The sequence below is a fragment of the Symphalangus syndactylus genome, chromosome 3 (genome assembly GCF_028878055.3).
Source record: "Symphalangus syndactylus isolate Jambi chromosome 3, NHGRI_mSymSyn1-v2.1_pri, whole genome shotgun sequence".
Classification (NCBI taxonomy): domain Eukaryota; kingdom Metazoa; phylum Chordata; class Mammalia; order Primates; family Hylobatidae; genus Symphalangus; species Symphalangus syndactylus.
This window is the reverse complement of record NC_072425.2, coordinates 127,503,287-127,522,218: the sequence shown is the minus strand read 5'-3', so window position 1 is coordinate 127,522,218 and position 18,932 is coordinate 127,503,287. Positions and strand designations below refer to the sequence as shown.

The 18,932-nt window shown below is 38.7% G+C and overlaps 1 protein-coding gene and 1 long non-coding RNA gene across 6 annotated transcripts in view; one reads left to right on the top strand and one right to left on the bottom strand.

Annotated features, from left to right (window-relative positions):
* The window catches only part of ARHGAP20 (Rho GTPase activating protein 20), a 146,079-nt gene that overhangs the window by 108,925 nt on the left and 18,222 nt on the right, over positions 1 to 18,932 (top strand). For all 5 annotated transcript variants that reach the window (XM_055273043.2, XM_055273044.2, XM_063636509.1 and 2 more), the window contains 4 exons: positions 542 to 608; positions 2,858 to 3,046; positions 14,900 to 15,078; positions 16,252 to 16,413. In XM_055273043.2, coding sequence (XP_055129018.1) covers positions 542 to 608; positions 2,858 to 3,046; positions 14,900 to 15,078; positions 16,252 to 16,413 — 597 coding nt within the window. The remainder of the gene's footprint in view (positions 1 to 541; positions 609 to 2,857; positions 3,047 to 14,899; positions 15,079 to 16,251; positions 16,414 to 18,932) is intronic.
* The window catches only part of LOC129479625 (uncharacterized), a 36,851-nt gene continuing 36,296 nt past the window's right edge, over positions 18,378 to 18,932 (bottom strand). The window contains exon 4 of the long non-coding RNA XR_008656740.1: positions 18,378 to 18,893. This is a non-coding gene — a long non-coding RNA (uncharacterized lncRNA). The remainder of the gene's footprint in view (positions 18,894 to 18,932) is intronic.

Sequence of the window (18,932 nt, the reverse complement as noted above, 5' to 3'; positions counted from 1 at the left end):
TCTATGACTGGGCCTATTCTCTAGAACAAAATTCTTGTCCTTTCTTTCCCCAGGACTGAACTTGCCTAAACTAAAGCCAGTAGAGGTTGTGCCAATTACTTATCTCCTCAAAGCCTCTTGGTCATTCTCCTGCTCAGAAGCAGCTGAGCTAATAATCAGCCTTTGAGATATTACTTTTTAATCATAGACACAGCAGTGTTTGTGGTTTTCTGGATAATAAGGTTGTCTTTGCAGGGGCATGTTGGAGGTTAAGCCCAATAGTCTCTGAGAAGTGGAGGGACATAGCAGAAGTCAGGACTCTAAAGAAATTAGCCTTTAAGAGCCAGGAATATTGTTTTTCCTTCGTAAAGGGGCCTAGCTATGATTTTACACTCTGTAGGCTACCTATATAGTGAAGGCCTGATTCCACTGCAGTTCGTGGATCTCTAACCATCACTGGGTAGGGGGCAAGAGGGAGGACACATAACCAAAAAAAAAATGTGTCCTCATTCAAGTATCAAAGGTGAAAGATTTATTGTGACATTTAACTTTTATCTCTAAGGGCTCTGAGAGAGATTACCAGTTGTGGGTCAATTCTGGCAAGGAAGAGGCTCCATACCCACTCATTGGTAAGTTTTTGCAAAAGTCTAAGATAGCATTGTTTGCGTTTTAATTATAATTCTAAGTGTCTCCAAGAATTGGTCATATGGTCTTAAGCTTAAATACTATTAAATATGAAATTTCATGGTGTTCATTTAATAAATATCTATCAAAGATTTACTATGTACTAGACAAATAATATCTCCTCATTCAAGCAGCTAATGGTATAGTTGGGAAGAGAAATATAAACTTTTCTCTCTGCTTTTTCATTTGACAAACAAGAGTTAATCCTGCCAAACCTTTTTAAATTTTTTTCTAAGAAAGAAAGATGTGTTGGTATTTATTTTTCTCCATACATTTATTTTTCATATTCAGTTTTTTAATTTCCTGTTCCCTTACCTACTATGTGCCTCTTTGGAAGACCATCTAAAATATAGCCATGCATCTTAATTCATCAGTGAGTATGTAATACCTGCTATGTACCCAGAACCTTCCTAAGCATCATGAAGAAAATCAAATTAACCCATTTAGACTCCTAAAAGTCTTTATTATCTGCTACTTCAATAACTAAATTATTTTGCTATTTCTCTAGTCAGATTTTCCAGCATTTGTCATGAGGAATTATTGATAAATATGTTACATTTTACCTTAAGTCATTAGCTAAAAAATATTTCTTGAGCAGTAATTTCATTCAGTGTGGTTAACAGAAATAGAACAATTAAAATAAAGGACAGGATCTTTACCAGTTCTTGAGATGATGACGATGATAATTATGATGATGACAATTTCTGTTAACAATTTTAAAATGCTTGCTACCTGTCAGACATCGTGCAGAGCATACTGTATGCATTATTTCATGTAATTCTTTTATTTATCTATGAGGTCACAACTGTGTAATTCAGTGTTTCAAGTGATCTTAGTAATCTAAAACCAAACTTTTCTACAAATGTATATGTCAGATTTAGAATACAGAAAGTGATCATGCACAGAGCTAAAGACAAAATTGACTGTATTTCAGGTTTTTAATGTTGTCATTTTTGTAATAGTCAATGAGCAATAAAGTTATTAAAAATCAAACACTTAAAATAATTGTTTTAATAAAATATATTAATGAAAACTATGTAGATGGTAACTTTTAGGCTTATGGCAGCCCCAGGCTTCCTGACTAGCTCTTACTGAAAAACAATGGGACATAGGACATTACTGTCCCATGATTTAGCAGCAGTGCTTAATCATTATTTTAATATGTTCTGCAAACATCAATTGTAGATTAGCTCCAGGCTATTTTGATCAATTGATTTTGTTTTATTATTGTCATAGAAGCCTTTTTCTGTCTTAATTTCTGGAAGTTGCTGTAGTACTTGATATTAATGAAACATTGACATTGTATGCCTAGACCAGCTGAAAAGGAAGAGTAAGAGTTCGCTGAGTTACATTTAGTGATAAGTCATGAATAGAAGGGAACTTGCTCTCTGTACTTAAAAAAAAATCTACATCACAGTGGTATTTGAGGGTTACATTAAAAGGATGTAATTACTTAGAATACTAAAGAGTTAAAATCATACTGTAGTCAGATGTCCAGGGTTTAGTTTTTATAGTCTGTACATTCCTTTTTGCATCTGTTTCTGTGTTTCTGATCCCCTGCAGTCTTCCTTCTGATTATTGCCTCTGAACATCAATCTCAGAGGGCAGCAGTGAGAGGGAAGCATAAATCAAACCAGTCCCAATGCTCTTGAGTAACTAACTGTATAACTAATAAAAATTAATGAAATGTTTTTAGGCAAACATCTTGTGTTAAATAATATTAATAATAGTGATACTTGACATATATAGATCCTTATACTTCTGTGGTAGGTAGAAAAAATATTTTAAATCATAGATTTGAGACTGAGCAAGGACATGTATTTGCTGAAAATTTATAGATCTAGTTAATGTCAAAGGAGACAGTAGAATACCTTTAATTATTATTAGATGCACGCATTGGAAAAGTCAGCATTATGGAACTTGCAAACTGATCTGTGCATTCATTCCAAACAAGATAATTTTTAAAGAAGATTTTTTTCTTCTTTTTCTCCCTCCTCCCCTTAAAACTACTTTGGTAGGACCACCTGCATACTGGTCTGCCAACTGTAAGAGTGTAAATGATCATTCTGTCAAACAAAGGGATTCTTTATGCCAAAAGTCCCAGGAGTAAATTGCAATACATTCCTATTTTGTATTACACATGCTAACAGTACCAGTCAGCCTGAAGTCTACATTTAGATTTGTCTCTGTGTAGGGCATGAATATCCATATGGAATTAAAATGAGCCATCTTCGAGACACTGCACTCCTGACACCGGGATCAAAGGACTCTACCACCCCTTTCAACCTCCAAGAGCCCTTCCTTATGGAACAGCTACCCCGAGAGATGCAGTGCCAGTTCATCCTGAAGCCCAGCCGCCTGGCTGCAGCCCAGCAACTGAGTGGTGAGTTGCTTCTAGCAAAAGTTTTCATTCCTGAACATAAATTTGGTACAAAGGCAAAGACTCAAACCTTCCACCAGATGAGGTGTTTTTTCTTGGAATTTGCTAAGTATTTTGAAAAAGAAAGATGGACTTTTAGAATAAGATGGTTTTATAAATCAGCAATAGGCATGATTGACTAAGAATCAGCAGCAATACAGTCTGTTCCTTTTTTCTTCACCATTCTTTCCCCTTTAACCTTATTCCTACTGCAGAGTCAAAGGCACTAAGGAGTGCTGCAGGTGCTTCAATGCCTTCTTTGTACTGTAATACACTCCAACTGTGTGTTCTCTCTAAATGGTTGCATTATAAAAAGGAGCCTGTCAGTGATGGGTGTCAGAAGATTGTGATGCCCTACCTGGATTCTTGGTGCTGATAAGTATGTGAAGACTAAGATGATTCCTACAGAAGTCTCTCCTTAGCCCACTAATCTAATATGAATTCCCTGTGAACATAGCAGTCTCTTGCCCACGCCACAATAAAGACTCTGAAATGATAAAAGTGATGTTCAGTATAAGAGAACTGTAATTTACCCTAACCCAAGTTTGAGCTTTAAGCTCTGACTGAAAGGAAGATTGTATAAGCAACAGAAGGAAATTGATACCAAAAAGTATGAGTGAGATAGTAGAAAATTGATTGTGAATTTCTATAGCTACCTTTGTCAATGTGAACCAACTGGGAGACCCATGGATTCGCGTTTTGCAAAGGACCAAACTTGGACCCCAGGCATAATAAGTTTAAAGGGATGGCATAGACCTTGAGAGATCACTGAGGCTACCTTCCTGCCACTTGACAGATTATTGGCATCGTCTGAGTGCCAGGGGAAAATCTGAAATTCTTCATCTGTATGTGATTCAGCTGGTATAGCATTAATGAAAAATTAGCTCATACTGTTTTTATCTTCATTGCAGAACAACCCTACTTTAAGAAACATTTGTATGTAGCTATCTAAACTTAGAAAAAACAAATTAAATCGGCACTCATTGTAAAGTTTTTTTTTTTGCCTTAAGTGTTAATACACTCCAAGATTGTTTTAAACAGAACCTCCTCTAATGCATTTGAAGTTAATTTCTAATTTATATTTCATACTAAAACATATAGTTTCTGAAATAACTACATCAAGAAATTGTAACAGCATTGTGAAACTTATTTTCCTGTTCGCCCCTTTGATTCAAGATTTTGACATTTTATTGGACAAAAGAGTTGTAACCACCATCTGTTTTCTTCAGCCAGCCTTTGTTCATTCTATTTTTCATCTCTGGAAGCCCAGACTCCTTCTGCTTCTTTCAAACTTACTAAACTCTACCACTTTCTCCATCTGTTAGTCCCCCTGTCCATCTTTACTTTCCTCCTTATGCAACTTAAATTTCATGGTTATCATGATCATCCCTGTCTAGCAGAAAACTTCTGTTTCTTTGACCCTCTTTTCTACATTCCTATACACCTCCTAAAATCTCATCTCTAGATGAACTCTGTGCCCTGTTGGAAGAAATCATATAGCATCAAGGCTACTTGGTATCATTAATGACCAACCTTAATGGGCATTTCATACTGGGTGAGTAGTCTTAACTTTGTTTCTGTGCAGCATTCTCCAACTACTTGAGTCAACTGTCTTATATAAATTTCCACCCACATGTACATCCAGCCTGTCACTTTCTGTTGATAACCTAGCCTCAAACTTTATACTTTACCGAAGTCATCGGTAAATCAGTAGATCAGTCTTCACGGACTCCCTCATCTTACCAACGTCAGATATACAAATTTACCTTGAATTTGTTAACAGTCATCTCTCTATAATAGTACATTGAGGTTTTGGACTCTAAAATTTTTCACTCACCTTGGGTAATTTGGAACGGGGAACACTGAGACATCATGGTCTTCCATCCACTAAAATGTGAGCTCCATGAAGGCAGGGCTTTTGGTCTTTTTTGTTCGCTTCTATATCCCCAGTACCTGGAAAAGTGCCTGGCATATACAAATAAGTATTCAATCAATATCTGTTGAATGAATGAATAATAGGTCTGTTGTTAGTTCATTAAAGATACAGAGGGTATCTTTATAACTAGGCTGAGGAGAATAATAATCTGCTACTCTTCTACCTTTGTACCTATGTTTTCCAAAACTATTTTTCTGGGTCCCTTGTCAACATTATTTTATAATAATCAGGAATCAGGAATCCTAAGGGTTTTAACCAGTTTTGCTAATGACTTGCTCAACTAAATTGTAGGCATCCTCTGCTTAGTTTCTCTCTATTGGAAGTGAGGCTAGATGATTCCAGCTGTAAATGATTCATGGTAAATGGGATTAGGGATGGAATAACTATAGACCAGTGACGCCAAGGGCCAGCTGAGAGCATCAGAATCGCCTGTGTAAAAAATTACAGGTGAACCACTAATGTTGTTTCTTTTTAAATACAAAAGAATTTGATGAACAACTGCTTTAGAAACCAGTGATTTAGATCAGGGGTCAGCAAACTTGTCCTGTAAGGGGCCAGATAGTAAAATTTTGCAGGTCAGTGTCACAAATCAAGGATATTATGTAAGTGTTGTATAACAAGAGAAAAAACAAATTTCCACCAAATTTTATTGATAGAATTCAAAATATAACAACAATTGAATACAGTTTTATGTGATACAAATCTAATGAGTGAGAAGTGAACTCTTTTGGAGGGATAACATTTCACTTAGTTGGAATTTAAAGTTAGTGATCTAGCCATCAAAATTGAGTACAAACATTCTGATCTATAATAAAATTTTTATATTTCATCTTTGAAAACATATTTTCTCACATAGGTACTGCCAAATACTGATATCATCCTACAAGCATCTAATTTCAGTTGAGCATATGTCTCTTTGATATGGCATTTGTAGAATTTTGTTAGATTCTTCTCTTGATATTTGCCTTTTAGCATATCATTTCATTGCAGATAATCACTCTCAATTGAAGGTTAGGTGGAAGCTCTTCAGTTGCATAGTGAAATGGATTTTGAGATATGGAAATCACCTTTGCTCTTGCATCGAGGTTGGTAAAACCCTACTCGAACTGTAGTTTGAACTCAAGAAACATATCTGCTGTACATTTGTATGTGAATCAAGATCTTGCTTCTTGTTTTAACTTTTGATGGCACAAGAAGTATATAAAGCAGCTTGATATTACTTGTAATGAAACATTCATTGTTTTGAAAATTACTACAGTAAAAACTTTGTATGTAGGCACTGTTTTGCCTTGTAATTTTAGGTTGGACTTATTATGAAACATCATCGTATCTACAGCAAAAACTAACTTTCAAAGCCATTTAGTGTCCGTTAATAGAGGTTGAAGGCTGTTCTTCTCATTCATAACAAGTTCAATCTGGGCCCTGAGTTCAAAATATCACTATGAAACTTTAGCAGTGCTGAGCCATTGAGATGCTGTGTGATAGCATAATGCAGGCTAACGTTTAGCCTCTATTTTTAACAAAAATTCGCAGAACTGACAATAGTTAAGTCCATGAGAGTAAATGAAGTTCACTGTTGGCAGTACTGATCCAGTAACACTTGACAGATTTCCATGTTTTTCAGATAGTACCACTGATCAAAACAATACAGTGAATAATCATAGGTATTAAACACTTCAAATTTTCACAAGCTTTCTAAATTTGTCAAATTACACCTTTTTCTGCTCCACACATTTTCATTACCATGAAATATAACACAGCAGATTCCACTTCAGGTTGTACTGAATTATTGTTTTCTCAAATGCTTTGAAAATATTCTTACCCATAGTTATTCTGTGCAGACTATTCAAGGTTAATTCTTCAGTCACTTCAAACTCAGCATTGACTTCTTGACTAAACAACTTAGTGGTATTGGTAACATTTGTCACCTCATCAAGAACCAAGGAAAGTCACTTGCCTTGTTTTTTAGTTTACTATTGATATTACTCCTAATGCCCTCAACTATTCAATCATCTATTCTTACTAAAAGGCTGATAATCTTAAATATAGTTTCTCTGGACCTCTTTCTTAATCTACTGCAAGCACACAGCTTTAATCAGTTCACCATTGGTAAATGGGTAAATGGCTTTCCTTGGTTGGCTAACAAATGAGCCACTGAGAAACTTAACTTTTATTGTAGTCTCATTTTTATTTTTGTGAGGGAATTCTGCAGTAATGATATATTTCATTTTAAATATTATTTTTCTGATCCATTGCTTTCTTATGAGTTGGGAGCATTGTGATTAACCATTGGTCTGTTAACCATTGACATATATTATATTCTGTAACCACAGCTGTTACTTCATTGCACAGTAAACATAATACTTCGCCATTAGTTCCATAACAAAGTTATCTGCATTTCACTTTGCCTTAAAAATTTAACATTAGAAGAAGTCCACTTTTCTTTTATTGTTTTTACATGATAAGTAATAAAAAAAAAAAAATGTTGTGGTATCCTGATACATGTGGCACTTGAAACAGTCAAGATGTGACAGGGTCACTGCAATTTGTAGTACCCTGAGCAGCAGTGCAAAGTAATGAGCGCACCACATACCATCTCTGTCACAGCTACTTAACTCTGCTATTGAGTGTGAAGTGAAAGCAGCCATAGACATTACATGAATGAGTGTGGTCATGTTCCAGTAAAACTATTCTAGACAGTAAAATTTGATTTTTTTTTTTTTTTTTGGAGATGAAGTCTCATTCTTGTCGCCCAGGCTGGAGTACAATGGCACAATCTCAGCTCACTGCAACCTCCACCTCCCGGGTTCAAGCGATTCTCCTATATCAGCCTCCCAAGTAGCTGGGATTACAGGCGCCTGCCACCAAATACAAAAATCAGTATTTATTGTATTTTTAGTAGAGATGGGGTTTCACCATGTTGGCCAGACTGGTCTCGAACTCCTGACCTCAGGCGATCCACCCGCCTCGGCCTCCCAAAGTGCTGGGATTACAGGCATGAACCACCACGCCTGGCCTAAAGTTTAAATTCCGTATAATTTTTATGTGTTACTACATATTATTCTTTTGAATTTTTTTCAACTTTTTAAAAATATAAAAGCCATTCTTAGCTCACAAGTTATCCAAAGGGAGGTGGCAAGCCAGATTTAGTCCAGGAAGCATAGTTTGTGCCCTCTGATTGAATGATTAAAATATGCATAATTAAAAACATGCCAGCTAAAGACTCTATATTCTACCACATTTTATAACAGAGCTCACACAAGTAACAGAGCCATCTTATTTGACTTGTCTTCATTCCTTTGCCTGTTACATCTTTGTCATGTTCTAATTTGAGCAAGAGTAACTTCACGCTCCCTTGTTCACATACGTACCAGCTATTAACCTGACTTCTAATGGGGAAAAATGAGCTAATACTTCTTTTTTTGGCACATAATATAAACATAGAATTTTGCCTTATTTACCAAGTGCCAGTTGTTATAGTCAGAATCTTTCATACTTGTTTGTGGCCTGTATATTTAAAATCCACAGAATTCATAAGTTCTTAAATTGCTTAGTCCTAGGAAATGGGTATTTTGCATGGTCTTTTATGTGGAAAATCATGTCTTGTTTTCTCCCCTGGAAACAAAGGGTTAAAATCTAATGATTTCTGTTAGAATATTGTCTGAGAACAATATTTTATTTTTAAACTAAATATAAAGCTTTCTCTAATTAGCTTTCACAAAATATCCCTGTTAACCAGCATAACCATCGGTGAGCATAGTCATTGCCAATCCGTTTTTCAAATTTTTGCCTCAGTGTAGAGAAGACCTCCTAGTAAATAGCCTTACACTGAAAACATAACAGCAATAGATCTTTCAAAAGGCCGCCTCTGAGACTTAGATCTGTAACTCGTCTTTGGAATGTTTGATCCCCAGTGGGAAAGCTCTAGTGTTAATTGTGGAGGTTCAAGATACCGACATTCAAAGTTCTGACCTCAAGGCCCAACTCACATGTTACTGTTACAGGTTACTGTTATATGTTACTGTTACAACACCTTGGGGTTGTCACTTTTCTGGCCAGAAATCTCTGTGGATAGTGATGCATTTGCCCAAGATTTGCTCAGGCCACTGGGTTCATTCCACCCACTCGGCCTTGCAGGCAGCACTTGGCTCTTACTACTGGCCTGGATCCCATGCCTGCCAGAGGCAAGTCAGGTGTGGAGTGGTGAGGGGTGCATGAGTGAGCATGGGGCCTGGCCACTGCACACAGTCAGACATACCAGCTGCTGCAGCAGAGCAGACAGCTTCACGTGCCTGCATGGGTGCTGGCTGTCTGCAAGGCTGCAGCCAGACCAGGCACACCAGCAGCTTCCATGGCTGGCACTAGGGAACACAGTTGTGCCCAGAAGCTTGGAGATGCCAGGAACTGCGGGGACCCAAAGTGGGAGTCACAGCCCTGCTCAGGGAGCTCCTAGGTCTGGGCTTCCCAAAGGGCCACAGCTCTTATCTTCTTCTCTTCACCCACAATGTGGTGAGCAAGGGCCATGTTTCAGCCCTGTTTGTGTTACCACTCTTTCAGCCTTGCCATTCAGCTGGTCCCAAGTTCTCATCCTGTGACCAGGAAGAATGAGGTACACAGACAAGTGAAGGGTTAGCAAGATGAAGAGGAGCTTTATTGAGCAATGTAACAGCTCAGAGGATATCCACAGTGGGCAGCTCCTTTCTGCAGCCAGGGTGCCCCGTCAAGTGTTCAGTTCCTAGCAAAGAGGTTAGCTCTTCTCTGCAGGCAGGTCATCCCATCAGATGTGCAACTCCTAGCAGAGAGGGTAGCTTCTCCTTGTAGTTGGTTGTTTCATCATCTGTGCAGCTTTCAGAGAGGAGGCCCTGGAGTGGGTAGCTCCTCTCTGCAGGCTGGTCATCCTCACGTCTGCAGCTTTCAGCAGAAAGGAGGCCCTGGAGTGGGTAGTCCTCTCTGCAGCTGGTTGTCAGGACATCTGCTCAGCTCTGGCTGAGCCTAGGGGTTTTATGGGCCTCAGAGGGGAGGAAGAGCATGCTTATTTGTCCATGGGCAGACCCAGAAAAAGCACCACAAGTTCCCACTCCAGTTCACAGGACTGGCAGCCCAGCCCCCAGCTTTCAGGCCCTCCCTGGCCTAAAAGTAGGCCTCACCAGGGACTCACCCCCTTCTGCCCAGGAACCTTTCTGCCTCCTGCTGCTGTTCACGGTGCCCAGGCTATAGGTGCAGGGGGCGCCTGCAGGCCAGCACTGAGCTGCCTCAGCCCCTGATCGGCTTCCCTCCTATGCTTGTTAGCACCCAAAGTCCAGAGCAGGCCAAGGCACCAGGGGGCTGGCATGTCAGCACTGCCCCAAGTGTTTGCACAACCCGGCTGGGCTGCAATAGCACTTGGACTCACCCAACTTTGCACCAGGATCAGAGCAGGTGCCGACAGCAGGGAGAAGCCAGGCAATGGTAGCAGGCACTTCTGAGCCTGCGAGGGCAGGGGTGGCCTTAAGGGCCCCCAAGAGTACAGAAATGCCTATGTCTACAGCCGGTTTGGTTGGCTACAGCTGTGTTGGGGAATGGGGCTTTGCATGTTCTGTGGAGCAAGAGGCCTGGGTCCGCAGCCATGACTTGGGTGACTGGAGCTACACCTGGGAGGGTGAGGCTCCTACCTGTCCCCACACAAGAGCACAGGGAGGCCTGGTCTATAGCCATGACTTGGGCAGCTGCAGCTCGTGGGAGGGCAAGGCTCCTACCTGCTCTGTGGAGCAGGAAGCTCAGGCATGCAACCACAACTTAGATGGCTGCACCTCCACCCGGGAGGGCAGGGTTCCCACCTGCTCCCAGGTCCTGAGAGCCCAGGGATGCCAGGGTCCACAGCCATGGCTTGGATGTCTGCAGTGGCACCCAGGGACCTCCTACCTCAACTCAGAAGGGGCAGGGCTCCCGCTTGTCCCCAGCCCCTGCCAGCTCCGTGAATCCTGCAGCCCTGGCCACACCTCCCTGCTACAGCCAGTGCGATGGCAGCAGCCACTCCAGACAGCCTGCTGCTGCCATCATTACTTCTAGGAAATCTTTGTTCCTTCAGGCAGGTAGCACTTTATACATATCTCTAGTGTAACACATTAAAAAATCACATTATCTGTTTATATAATCTACTTGTCTCTTTAGACAATGACCTTAAGACCTGGGAACTCATCCAGGGCTTAGTCTAGTGTATAGAACAGAGTAGAAATTAAACAAAAGATTGAATAGCTTACTCAACCCTAGTATGGAAAAACTTGAGTGGAATGGAAGAGTTCTGGAATTAAATGGAATCTTTGTGAGTGTAGTCTGAAGTAGTTCTTGGAGTTCCAGTCTGTCCTGAACTCCCAGCTCTATGCCCAAAGTAGGTTCACTTTCCACACCTGCTTCAGACCTAGGACTGAACTGGAATTGAACTTGTATGGTGGCTGGTAAAATATGGGATACATCTTTTTTTCTGTTTACCCTGTATTCACCTCTGTGTTTTCTTTTGTAGGGAAAAAAAAAAAAAAAGGTGGGGATATTCTTAATTTGGGGAGTTACATGTCCAGGGTAGAATTTTTAACATTTTTTGTTGTTATGATGATTATTATATAAACACAAAGTTTTAAGAACTGTAATTTTTAACATTCAGTTATTTAAGCATGTAAACACACTAACTTGAATCTTGCCAGGGACATTTAGGAAAGCTAGATTTACTTGAATTTAGTTTGCTTTACATTTATATCCCTCATTTTTTATAGCAATAGCACGTTTTTTCATTAGCCTTTGTGACATTTAGAAAGCAAGATCTGTGCATTAAAAGCTCTGTAAGAAAGTAAACTTTAATGAAATTTTTTTCTCTCAGTCCCAGAGGAATCCTGAACACTCAGGTTGAATGTCGTGTGTATATATAGCAAAAGGCATGGTTACAGCTGAAAGTATTTATGATAAAGTAAAGGACTCAATTTCTACTTTATCCTCTGTCAACACTCATAGGGTAGCTGAGTATATAACTTTTTGATAGAGCATTCTTCTTAAATGTGTGAAAGCCAAAAAATCAAATAAGTTTTTATTTTGATTGTTTTAGAAATAATAAAATCAGGGCTGGGTGCAGTGGCTCACGCCTGTAATCCCAGCACTTTGGGAGGCCGAGGCAAGGGCTTGCTTGAGCCCAGGGGTTTGAGACTAGCCTGGGCAAACATAGTGAGACTTCATCTCTAAAAAAACAATAAATAAAAATCAAGTAAATGTGAGCAAACCAAGACTGAGCACAAGTACTCAACAGATATATTCACATATATATTAAACACATATTTGCATAGATTGACCTTGCTAGACATACAGGAACCCCTTCCTGGACTTCAGAAAAGGTTTAGTTTCCTTTTCCGTTTTTGTTTTGTATTTTAAATAATGGAGGTTCAGAATGTCAGAGCAGGAAGAAACTGCTTTAGTTAAGTGGAGTATTCGTATTCCTTCATATCTGGATACCTGCTGAAGGCTGTGAAACCACATGGAGAGTAGGTGCAGAGAGGTTGTCCTCTTTGTGAGGAGGAGATTGGTATCTTGACAGCATTCATCAAGATCACTGTGACTTTTGTCATTGACAAAAAGTAGTACTTTTCATAGATTATCCTATACAATCCTTTCAATAAGCCTTTGAGGGCTAATTCATATCCTTTACATTTTAAGGTTGAGGAAAGAAAAGAGGTTGAGTAACTTGGTCCAAATAAGTGTCTGAACTGGGAGTGCAGAGAGGCTCCTGACTAGAGCCAAAGAGCTTTACATACCTGTGTGTGTACATTGATGATGCATTTGCTGTATTTCAAGGAAGTAGTGTGTAGATGATTATCTTAAGGCCATTTGGTAAAGTCTTGCTTATTTATTTATCCTCCCACAACTTGGCTTTTTAAATATTTAGTTAAGTAGGTTATTCTAAGGAAATAAAATGCTAAGGTAGCCAAACAATATAGAAGACTTCTTTGGAATTAACATGTCTGAAATGACAAGACTGCTGACTGTGTCCTCCTTGAAAAGATCAATCCTTCAGTATTTCATTATCAAGGAATGTTGGGAACATCATCCCTGCGTAAGTTTAGTGTAAGAACAGTGCCACACAGCCAGTCTAATTACCAATTATCGTGTATTTTCACTGGAGAAAATGGAGTCAAACCATGAGTGGGTACTGCCTAGGCATTATGGCTCCTCACATCTCAGTTCTGTCAACCTTAATTTCAAGCTCTTTTGAATCTGCCCCCATGATTGCAAGCTTCAAGGGTTAGCCAGAGATGTGGGCAGAATTTATACATAATATTTAGGGCTCCCACTATCAGGCTTTCTTCTTTCTGGGATCCCCCCTCACTTTCCAGCTGTGGGTACCTCTGTCTCCCTTCTCTAGTTCTTGAAGCCAGTAAGAGTACAGGTTTCTTCTCAACTTTTAGTTACCCCCATTACCCGGGGGCCTGCTCTCAGCCTAAAAGCTATAAGATTAGAAAACTCACCCAGTGCTATGCCATTCCCTTCATCCAAGTGTCGCACTTTGACCTCTATATCTACCTTCTTTTGCTCACTCTTTAGTGCCTTCAGCTAGGTTTATTTTGGTTGGTTTTCCAGAGTTTATAGTTATTACTTGTGTGTATCTGTTGGGAAGAGGGGACAGAAAGGTCAGCCACTTTTAAAAGTGTAACCTTAAAGAGCTTTTTATGTATTAAATCATAAGCAAACCTGTTAAACTTCATATTAAAATTAGACACAAATGACACCAAAAACATTTTGGCACTATGGTATAAAACCATACCTTACTGTTGACCTTTCTTCTGCCTGTTCTTTTTCATGTTGTCTTTTTCTACTTAAATCCCTCCTCAATTTCAATTATTGTTTAATAATGATTTAGTGAGTACTTACTAGATGGAAGGCACTATGCCAGATGCTCTATCTGTTAAAATCTTGTTCATTCAAAATCCAAGCCAAATGCAAGACCCCCAAGATCACCCCCTCCCTCTTATTGACCAGATGTGATTTACTTTCCTCTGAATGCTTTTAGTACTTTGTTCCTACCTCATGACATTATATGTATTAACATACTTCCTTTTCTCCCCACCCCAACCAGTTCTTCATCCCTATTAGATTATAAACTTCATCAGTAAGGGCAAGTCTCACTCATGTTTGTGTCCATCCATGCTTCCTTAAACATACTTTAAAATCAAGAACTGAAAAGAAACATAAAAGTCTACAGTTGCAAAGAAAGGAAAAAACTTTAGGACATTAGCTTCCTGTCAGTGTTCTCAAGAGGAGAGTAGGATGTCAGATACTAAAGCATTCTTTATTTCTAAAGAACATCTTAACAGAGAAAACTCCTCTCCTCTTTCTTCTCCCCTCTTCCCTTCCTTCTTCCTTTTTCTTCCTCCTTTTCCCTTTCATCTTGTCCTTCTCTTACTCCCACTTCCCCTTCCACCTTTATCTTTCCCTCTTCACACTTTCTTTTTTCTCAATATTTAACTATAGTCTTATTTAAACTTTTCGTATGCTTAGTCTTATCTTTAAAATGGGAAAATAAATGGGTTTGTATGAAATGCTTTTTGTTTTTAGTTGTAACAGTTCAATAAGGGAGTCTTTCATCTTTGAAAATGTAGTGCCAAAACTCAAGTAAACAGACCAGTGATGTCCAAAAACTGGATGGGAGAAGAACCCAAACATTTGATTCTTCCTTCATTGATTTGTCTTTCATTTATAAGATATCATAATGAAATTTTATAAGTTGAATTGTCGATGACAAAAGCCATCTATTAGCATCTTTTTCTCTTTGAGCCATAGCAACAAACATACCATAAAATGGAAATTATAGAAATAAGATTAAGTGAATGAAACTCATTTTTCTAATAATCTCACTTCTTCCGTAGATTCAGGTCATAAGACGTTTAAAAGGAGAAGATCTATCATAAACTGGGCCTTCTGGCGAGGTTCTAGCACTCACCTGGACAACTTGCCCACATCACCAACATCACCTATGCCAGGACAGCTCTTTGGAATTTCTCTGCCAAATATTTGTGAGAATGACAATCTGCCCAAACCTGTCATGGTAAGGCTCATTTTGGTCTGTAAACTGATGGGAAAGGGTGTTTGGGAAAGGAGAGCTCTGCGAGGTAAATCTGTCCCCAAATGGAAAAATTATAGACACCACTGTCGTTGGCTAAGAATCTTCATTATTATTCCTCCAAATAACAAAATCTGATTTAGCTACTGTGAAATCAGAAGGAAGACATAATAGGAAGAGATAACCTAGGAAAGAGCCACGTAAGCTTGCTCAGATAAAGCAGAATTTGCCCTGCAGACAGAGAATTCACATTATTCCTCACAAATCCTTTCTTGAACGTCACATTGTTCTCAAAGTCTTCTTTGATCATTGTAGCAACAGAAACTACTCAATCCTACACTTAGGTTTTTAAATCCGTTTTATTTCTATTTCAAGTGCTCACGCATAAAGATACATTCCCCAGCATTTATTTATCTTTTGTATATAGAGTGAGTCAGATGAAAGCCGCTGGGTTTATATTATCTCCAGTTGATATTTTAAATAATCACTGCTAAGCAGTGTTGAGTCTCCAGTATCCTTCAAGCACTATACTAGATATATGGCATTTTGTACTATATTATGCATCTATAAATGCCAGACACTTGTCTGTCTAACCACTTTATTTATTCTTCACAACAAATTTAGGGGATAGTTGTTATCATGTCATCATCCCATCCCTTTACAAATTGTTTTAAAGCCTCAGTACTGTACTCAATGTTACACAGTAACTAAGTGGCATAACTAGGTTTTGAATCCCATGGATTGCCTGTCTTCAAAACCCATTCTCTTCTTACACTGTAAGGAGGACATAGTGATAGAAAGCAAAATTAGAGAACACTTAAAATTCACTCTCTGAGAAATTTTTAGGAATATAATGCATTATTAACTATAATCACAATGTTATATAATAGATCATGTGACCTTATTCCTCTTAACTGAAATTTTGTATCCTTTGACCAACATCTCACCAACCTCACCACCACCCCCAGCTCCTGGTAACCACCTTCCACTCTCCAAAAAGGTGACTTTAATTTTTTCCAGCCATTTATTTAGCTCCAATCCTTCAGTGCTTTTACCCTAGCACACCCTAGCCTCTGGCATCCAAAGAGGGCAAGTATACATTCCCTTATTTGTGTGTGTGAAGTGTCATTTTGTTTATTTTCCTTTGCTTCCCCATAGGATATGCTTTTCTTTCTTAATCAAAAAGGACCTCTCACCAAAGGTATCTTCAGGCAATCAGCCAATGTGAAATCCTGCAGAGAACTAAAAGAGAAATTGAATTCTGGAGTCGAAGTACACCTAGACTGCGAATCTATTTTTGTGATAGCATCTGTCTTAAAGGTAAGAAGAGTTATCCCTTTATCCACCCCATGGTGTAGCTCTAGAGAAAAAGGGTGTTTTACTTTTTCATTATGAACATTATTTCTATTTGCAAAGACCCATAATAGATTTATTAACATAATTTTTAACACTGAAAAGTATATGTTATAAAAGCATTTCACAAAGTCAACACTGGACTTTAAAAGCTACTACTGATGATATGACATATCAAATATGCTTTTTAAATGTTTTATCCCACACTAATCTCATCTTTACTTCTTCCACTCCATGTAAAAAATAAAAGTTATAAGTTTAAAAAATCAAAAAACACACGTATACCAAAACAGACATCCTACTTATGATTTCCTCACTATCTCACTACCTTCTTAATGAAGACAGTTTTCAAATAGTTAAAGAAGTTTGCCATAATAAACATTTGCCTCACAATTGAAATAAAAAATTGCTGAGATCACTGAAAATTCCATTTATTTTCATAATCATCATGCCTTCCCTTGTCCCCTAGTGCCTTTTACTTTTTTTTTTTGAGACGGGGTCTCACAGCCTGTTGCCCAGGCTGTAGTGCAGTGGCATGATCGTGGCTCACTGCATCCTCCACCTCCCGGGTTCAAGTGATTCTCCTGCCTCAGCCTCCCGAGTAGCTGGGATTACAAGCATGCACTACCAGGTCCAGCTAATTTTTGTATTTTTAGTAGAGATGGGGTTTCACCATGTTGGCCCGGCTGGTCTCAAACTCCTGACCTCAGGTGATCCGCCTGCCTCAGCCTCCCAGAGAGCTGGGATAACAGGTGTGAGCCACCGCACCCGGCCTGATGCCTTTTACTTTAAAAGTGGAGTAGGAATGATTTCAGCATCTAAGTTTTCTTTTACTTTTACCACACTTGGCATTCTTTATGGTTCTTACACTTTACCCATTGTTACTTAAGTCACATCCATAGTTACAGAGATAGAGAGTTCTGAAATGTTTTCTGCCCCCACATTCTTGGAAATGCTTTACATTTTTGGAAACACCTACAGTCAAAATGAGCTTTAAGCAGAGCTTCTGACCTTAGCGCAGTATCTTCTGCAGACCTGTGTCAGGCTCCCACCTCCCAAAGGATTGGAATACACCAGAGGTAGGGTTCAAGACAAGGCCCCAGCCTGTATCTCTGGCTGAAACGTGAAAACCAAGTAAAGGAAAATATGGTGAAGAAGATTCTTGCATACCCCTACTCCAGCTGAGTGCCCACAATGTTACTTCATGACTTTATATACAATCAGATGTTTCTGGATAAATAAGCCATATCTGCTCTTAAACCCTGCTATAGATTTTTGCAATTAAATATCATGCAAGAGAACTGGAGGGTTGAAGCTAAGGTCATCTCATCTGTTTTGCACAGGGTTTATGATTACTCTTCAGTCCTGGAACACAATAAAAATATGTATATGTAAAATACAAATATACATATGTAAAAATATGTAGCCAGATACATATGCCAAGGTTTTTTATGCATGATAAATTTTTCTTTTTTTTATATATCTCTTAGTTTACAAAAGTAAAGCTTGTGTTTTTTTGTTTTTGTTTTTTGTGTTTTTGAGTTGGAGTCTTGCTCTGTCGCCCAGGCTGGAGTGCAGTGGTGCCATCTCGGTTCACTGCAAGCTCCACCTCCCAGGTTCATGCCATTCTCCTACCTCAGCCTCCCGAGTAGCTGGGACTACAGGCGCCCATCACCATTCCCGGCTAATTTTTTTGTATTTTTAGTAGAGATGGGGTTTCACTGTGTTAGCCAGGATGGTCTCGATCTCCTGACCTCATGATCTGCTCACCTCGGCCTCCCAAGCTTGTGTTTTAAAGCAGTTTTTTTTAACAACCATTTCTTACTATACTATTCTTCATAGCGTTACACTTAAAATTTTGTGCTAAACTGTTGATGCTATGGCAAAGAAGCATGGTTCTGGAAGAGTTAAATTATGTTTCAAATTGCAGAAATATTTGTTCAAAAATAACCAAAAGACAAAAAATGATCCAAATGATTGAAAAGTCTGCTTAAATGTGTTCCAAGTAATTAACATTTTATTGTATGTTTTACCCCCTTTTCTTCCAAATGGAATATTTGGAAGATAATTTTTAGCAAAAGTTTTTAAGCTTTTATTTCTTGTTTTTAAATCTGTTTTGAAGTGGTACATTTTTTTCACTTATGCTGGTTTTGCTTAAATATAAGTTTAGTTTAAGTTATAGCTTAACTCTTCAAACTATAATTGGATGAAAATTGCTGAAGACACTATAACTTTGATCCATCAAACCTTTGAGGAAAAGTTCATATTTAATCCTGCAGTATCTCATCTCAAATGACTTTGGGGGTTCTGCTGATGGCCTTGGCTCTGGTTTTGGAGGAGAGGAGACATTCAACTAAGTGCTGTGAGCTGGTGATTGCAGTGCAGAATTGGCTCTCACATCCTTCTCAGCTGTGATGATGGTTGTATTTCGTAACTTGTTATTCCAGCTGTGGGAGAGTTCATTGAGATGTTACGAGTTATTATCT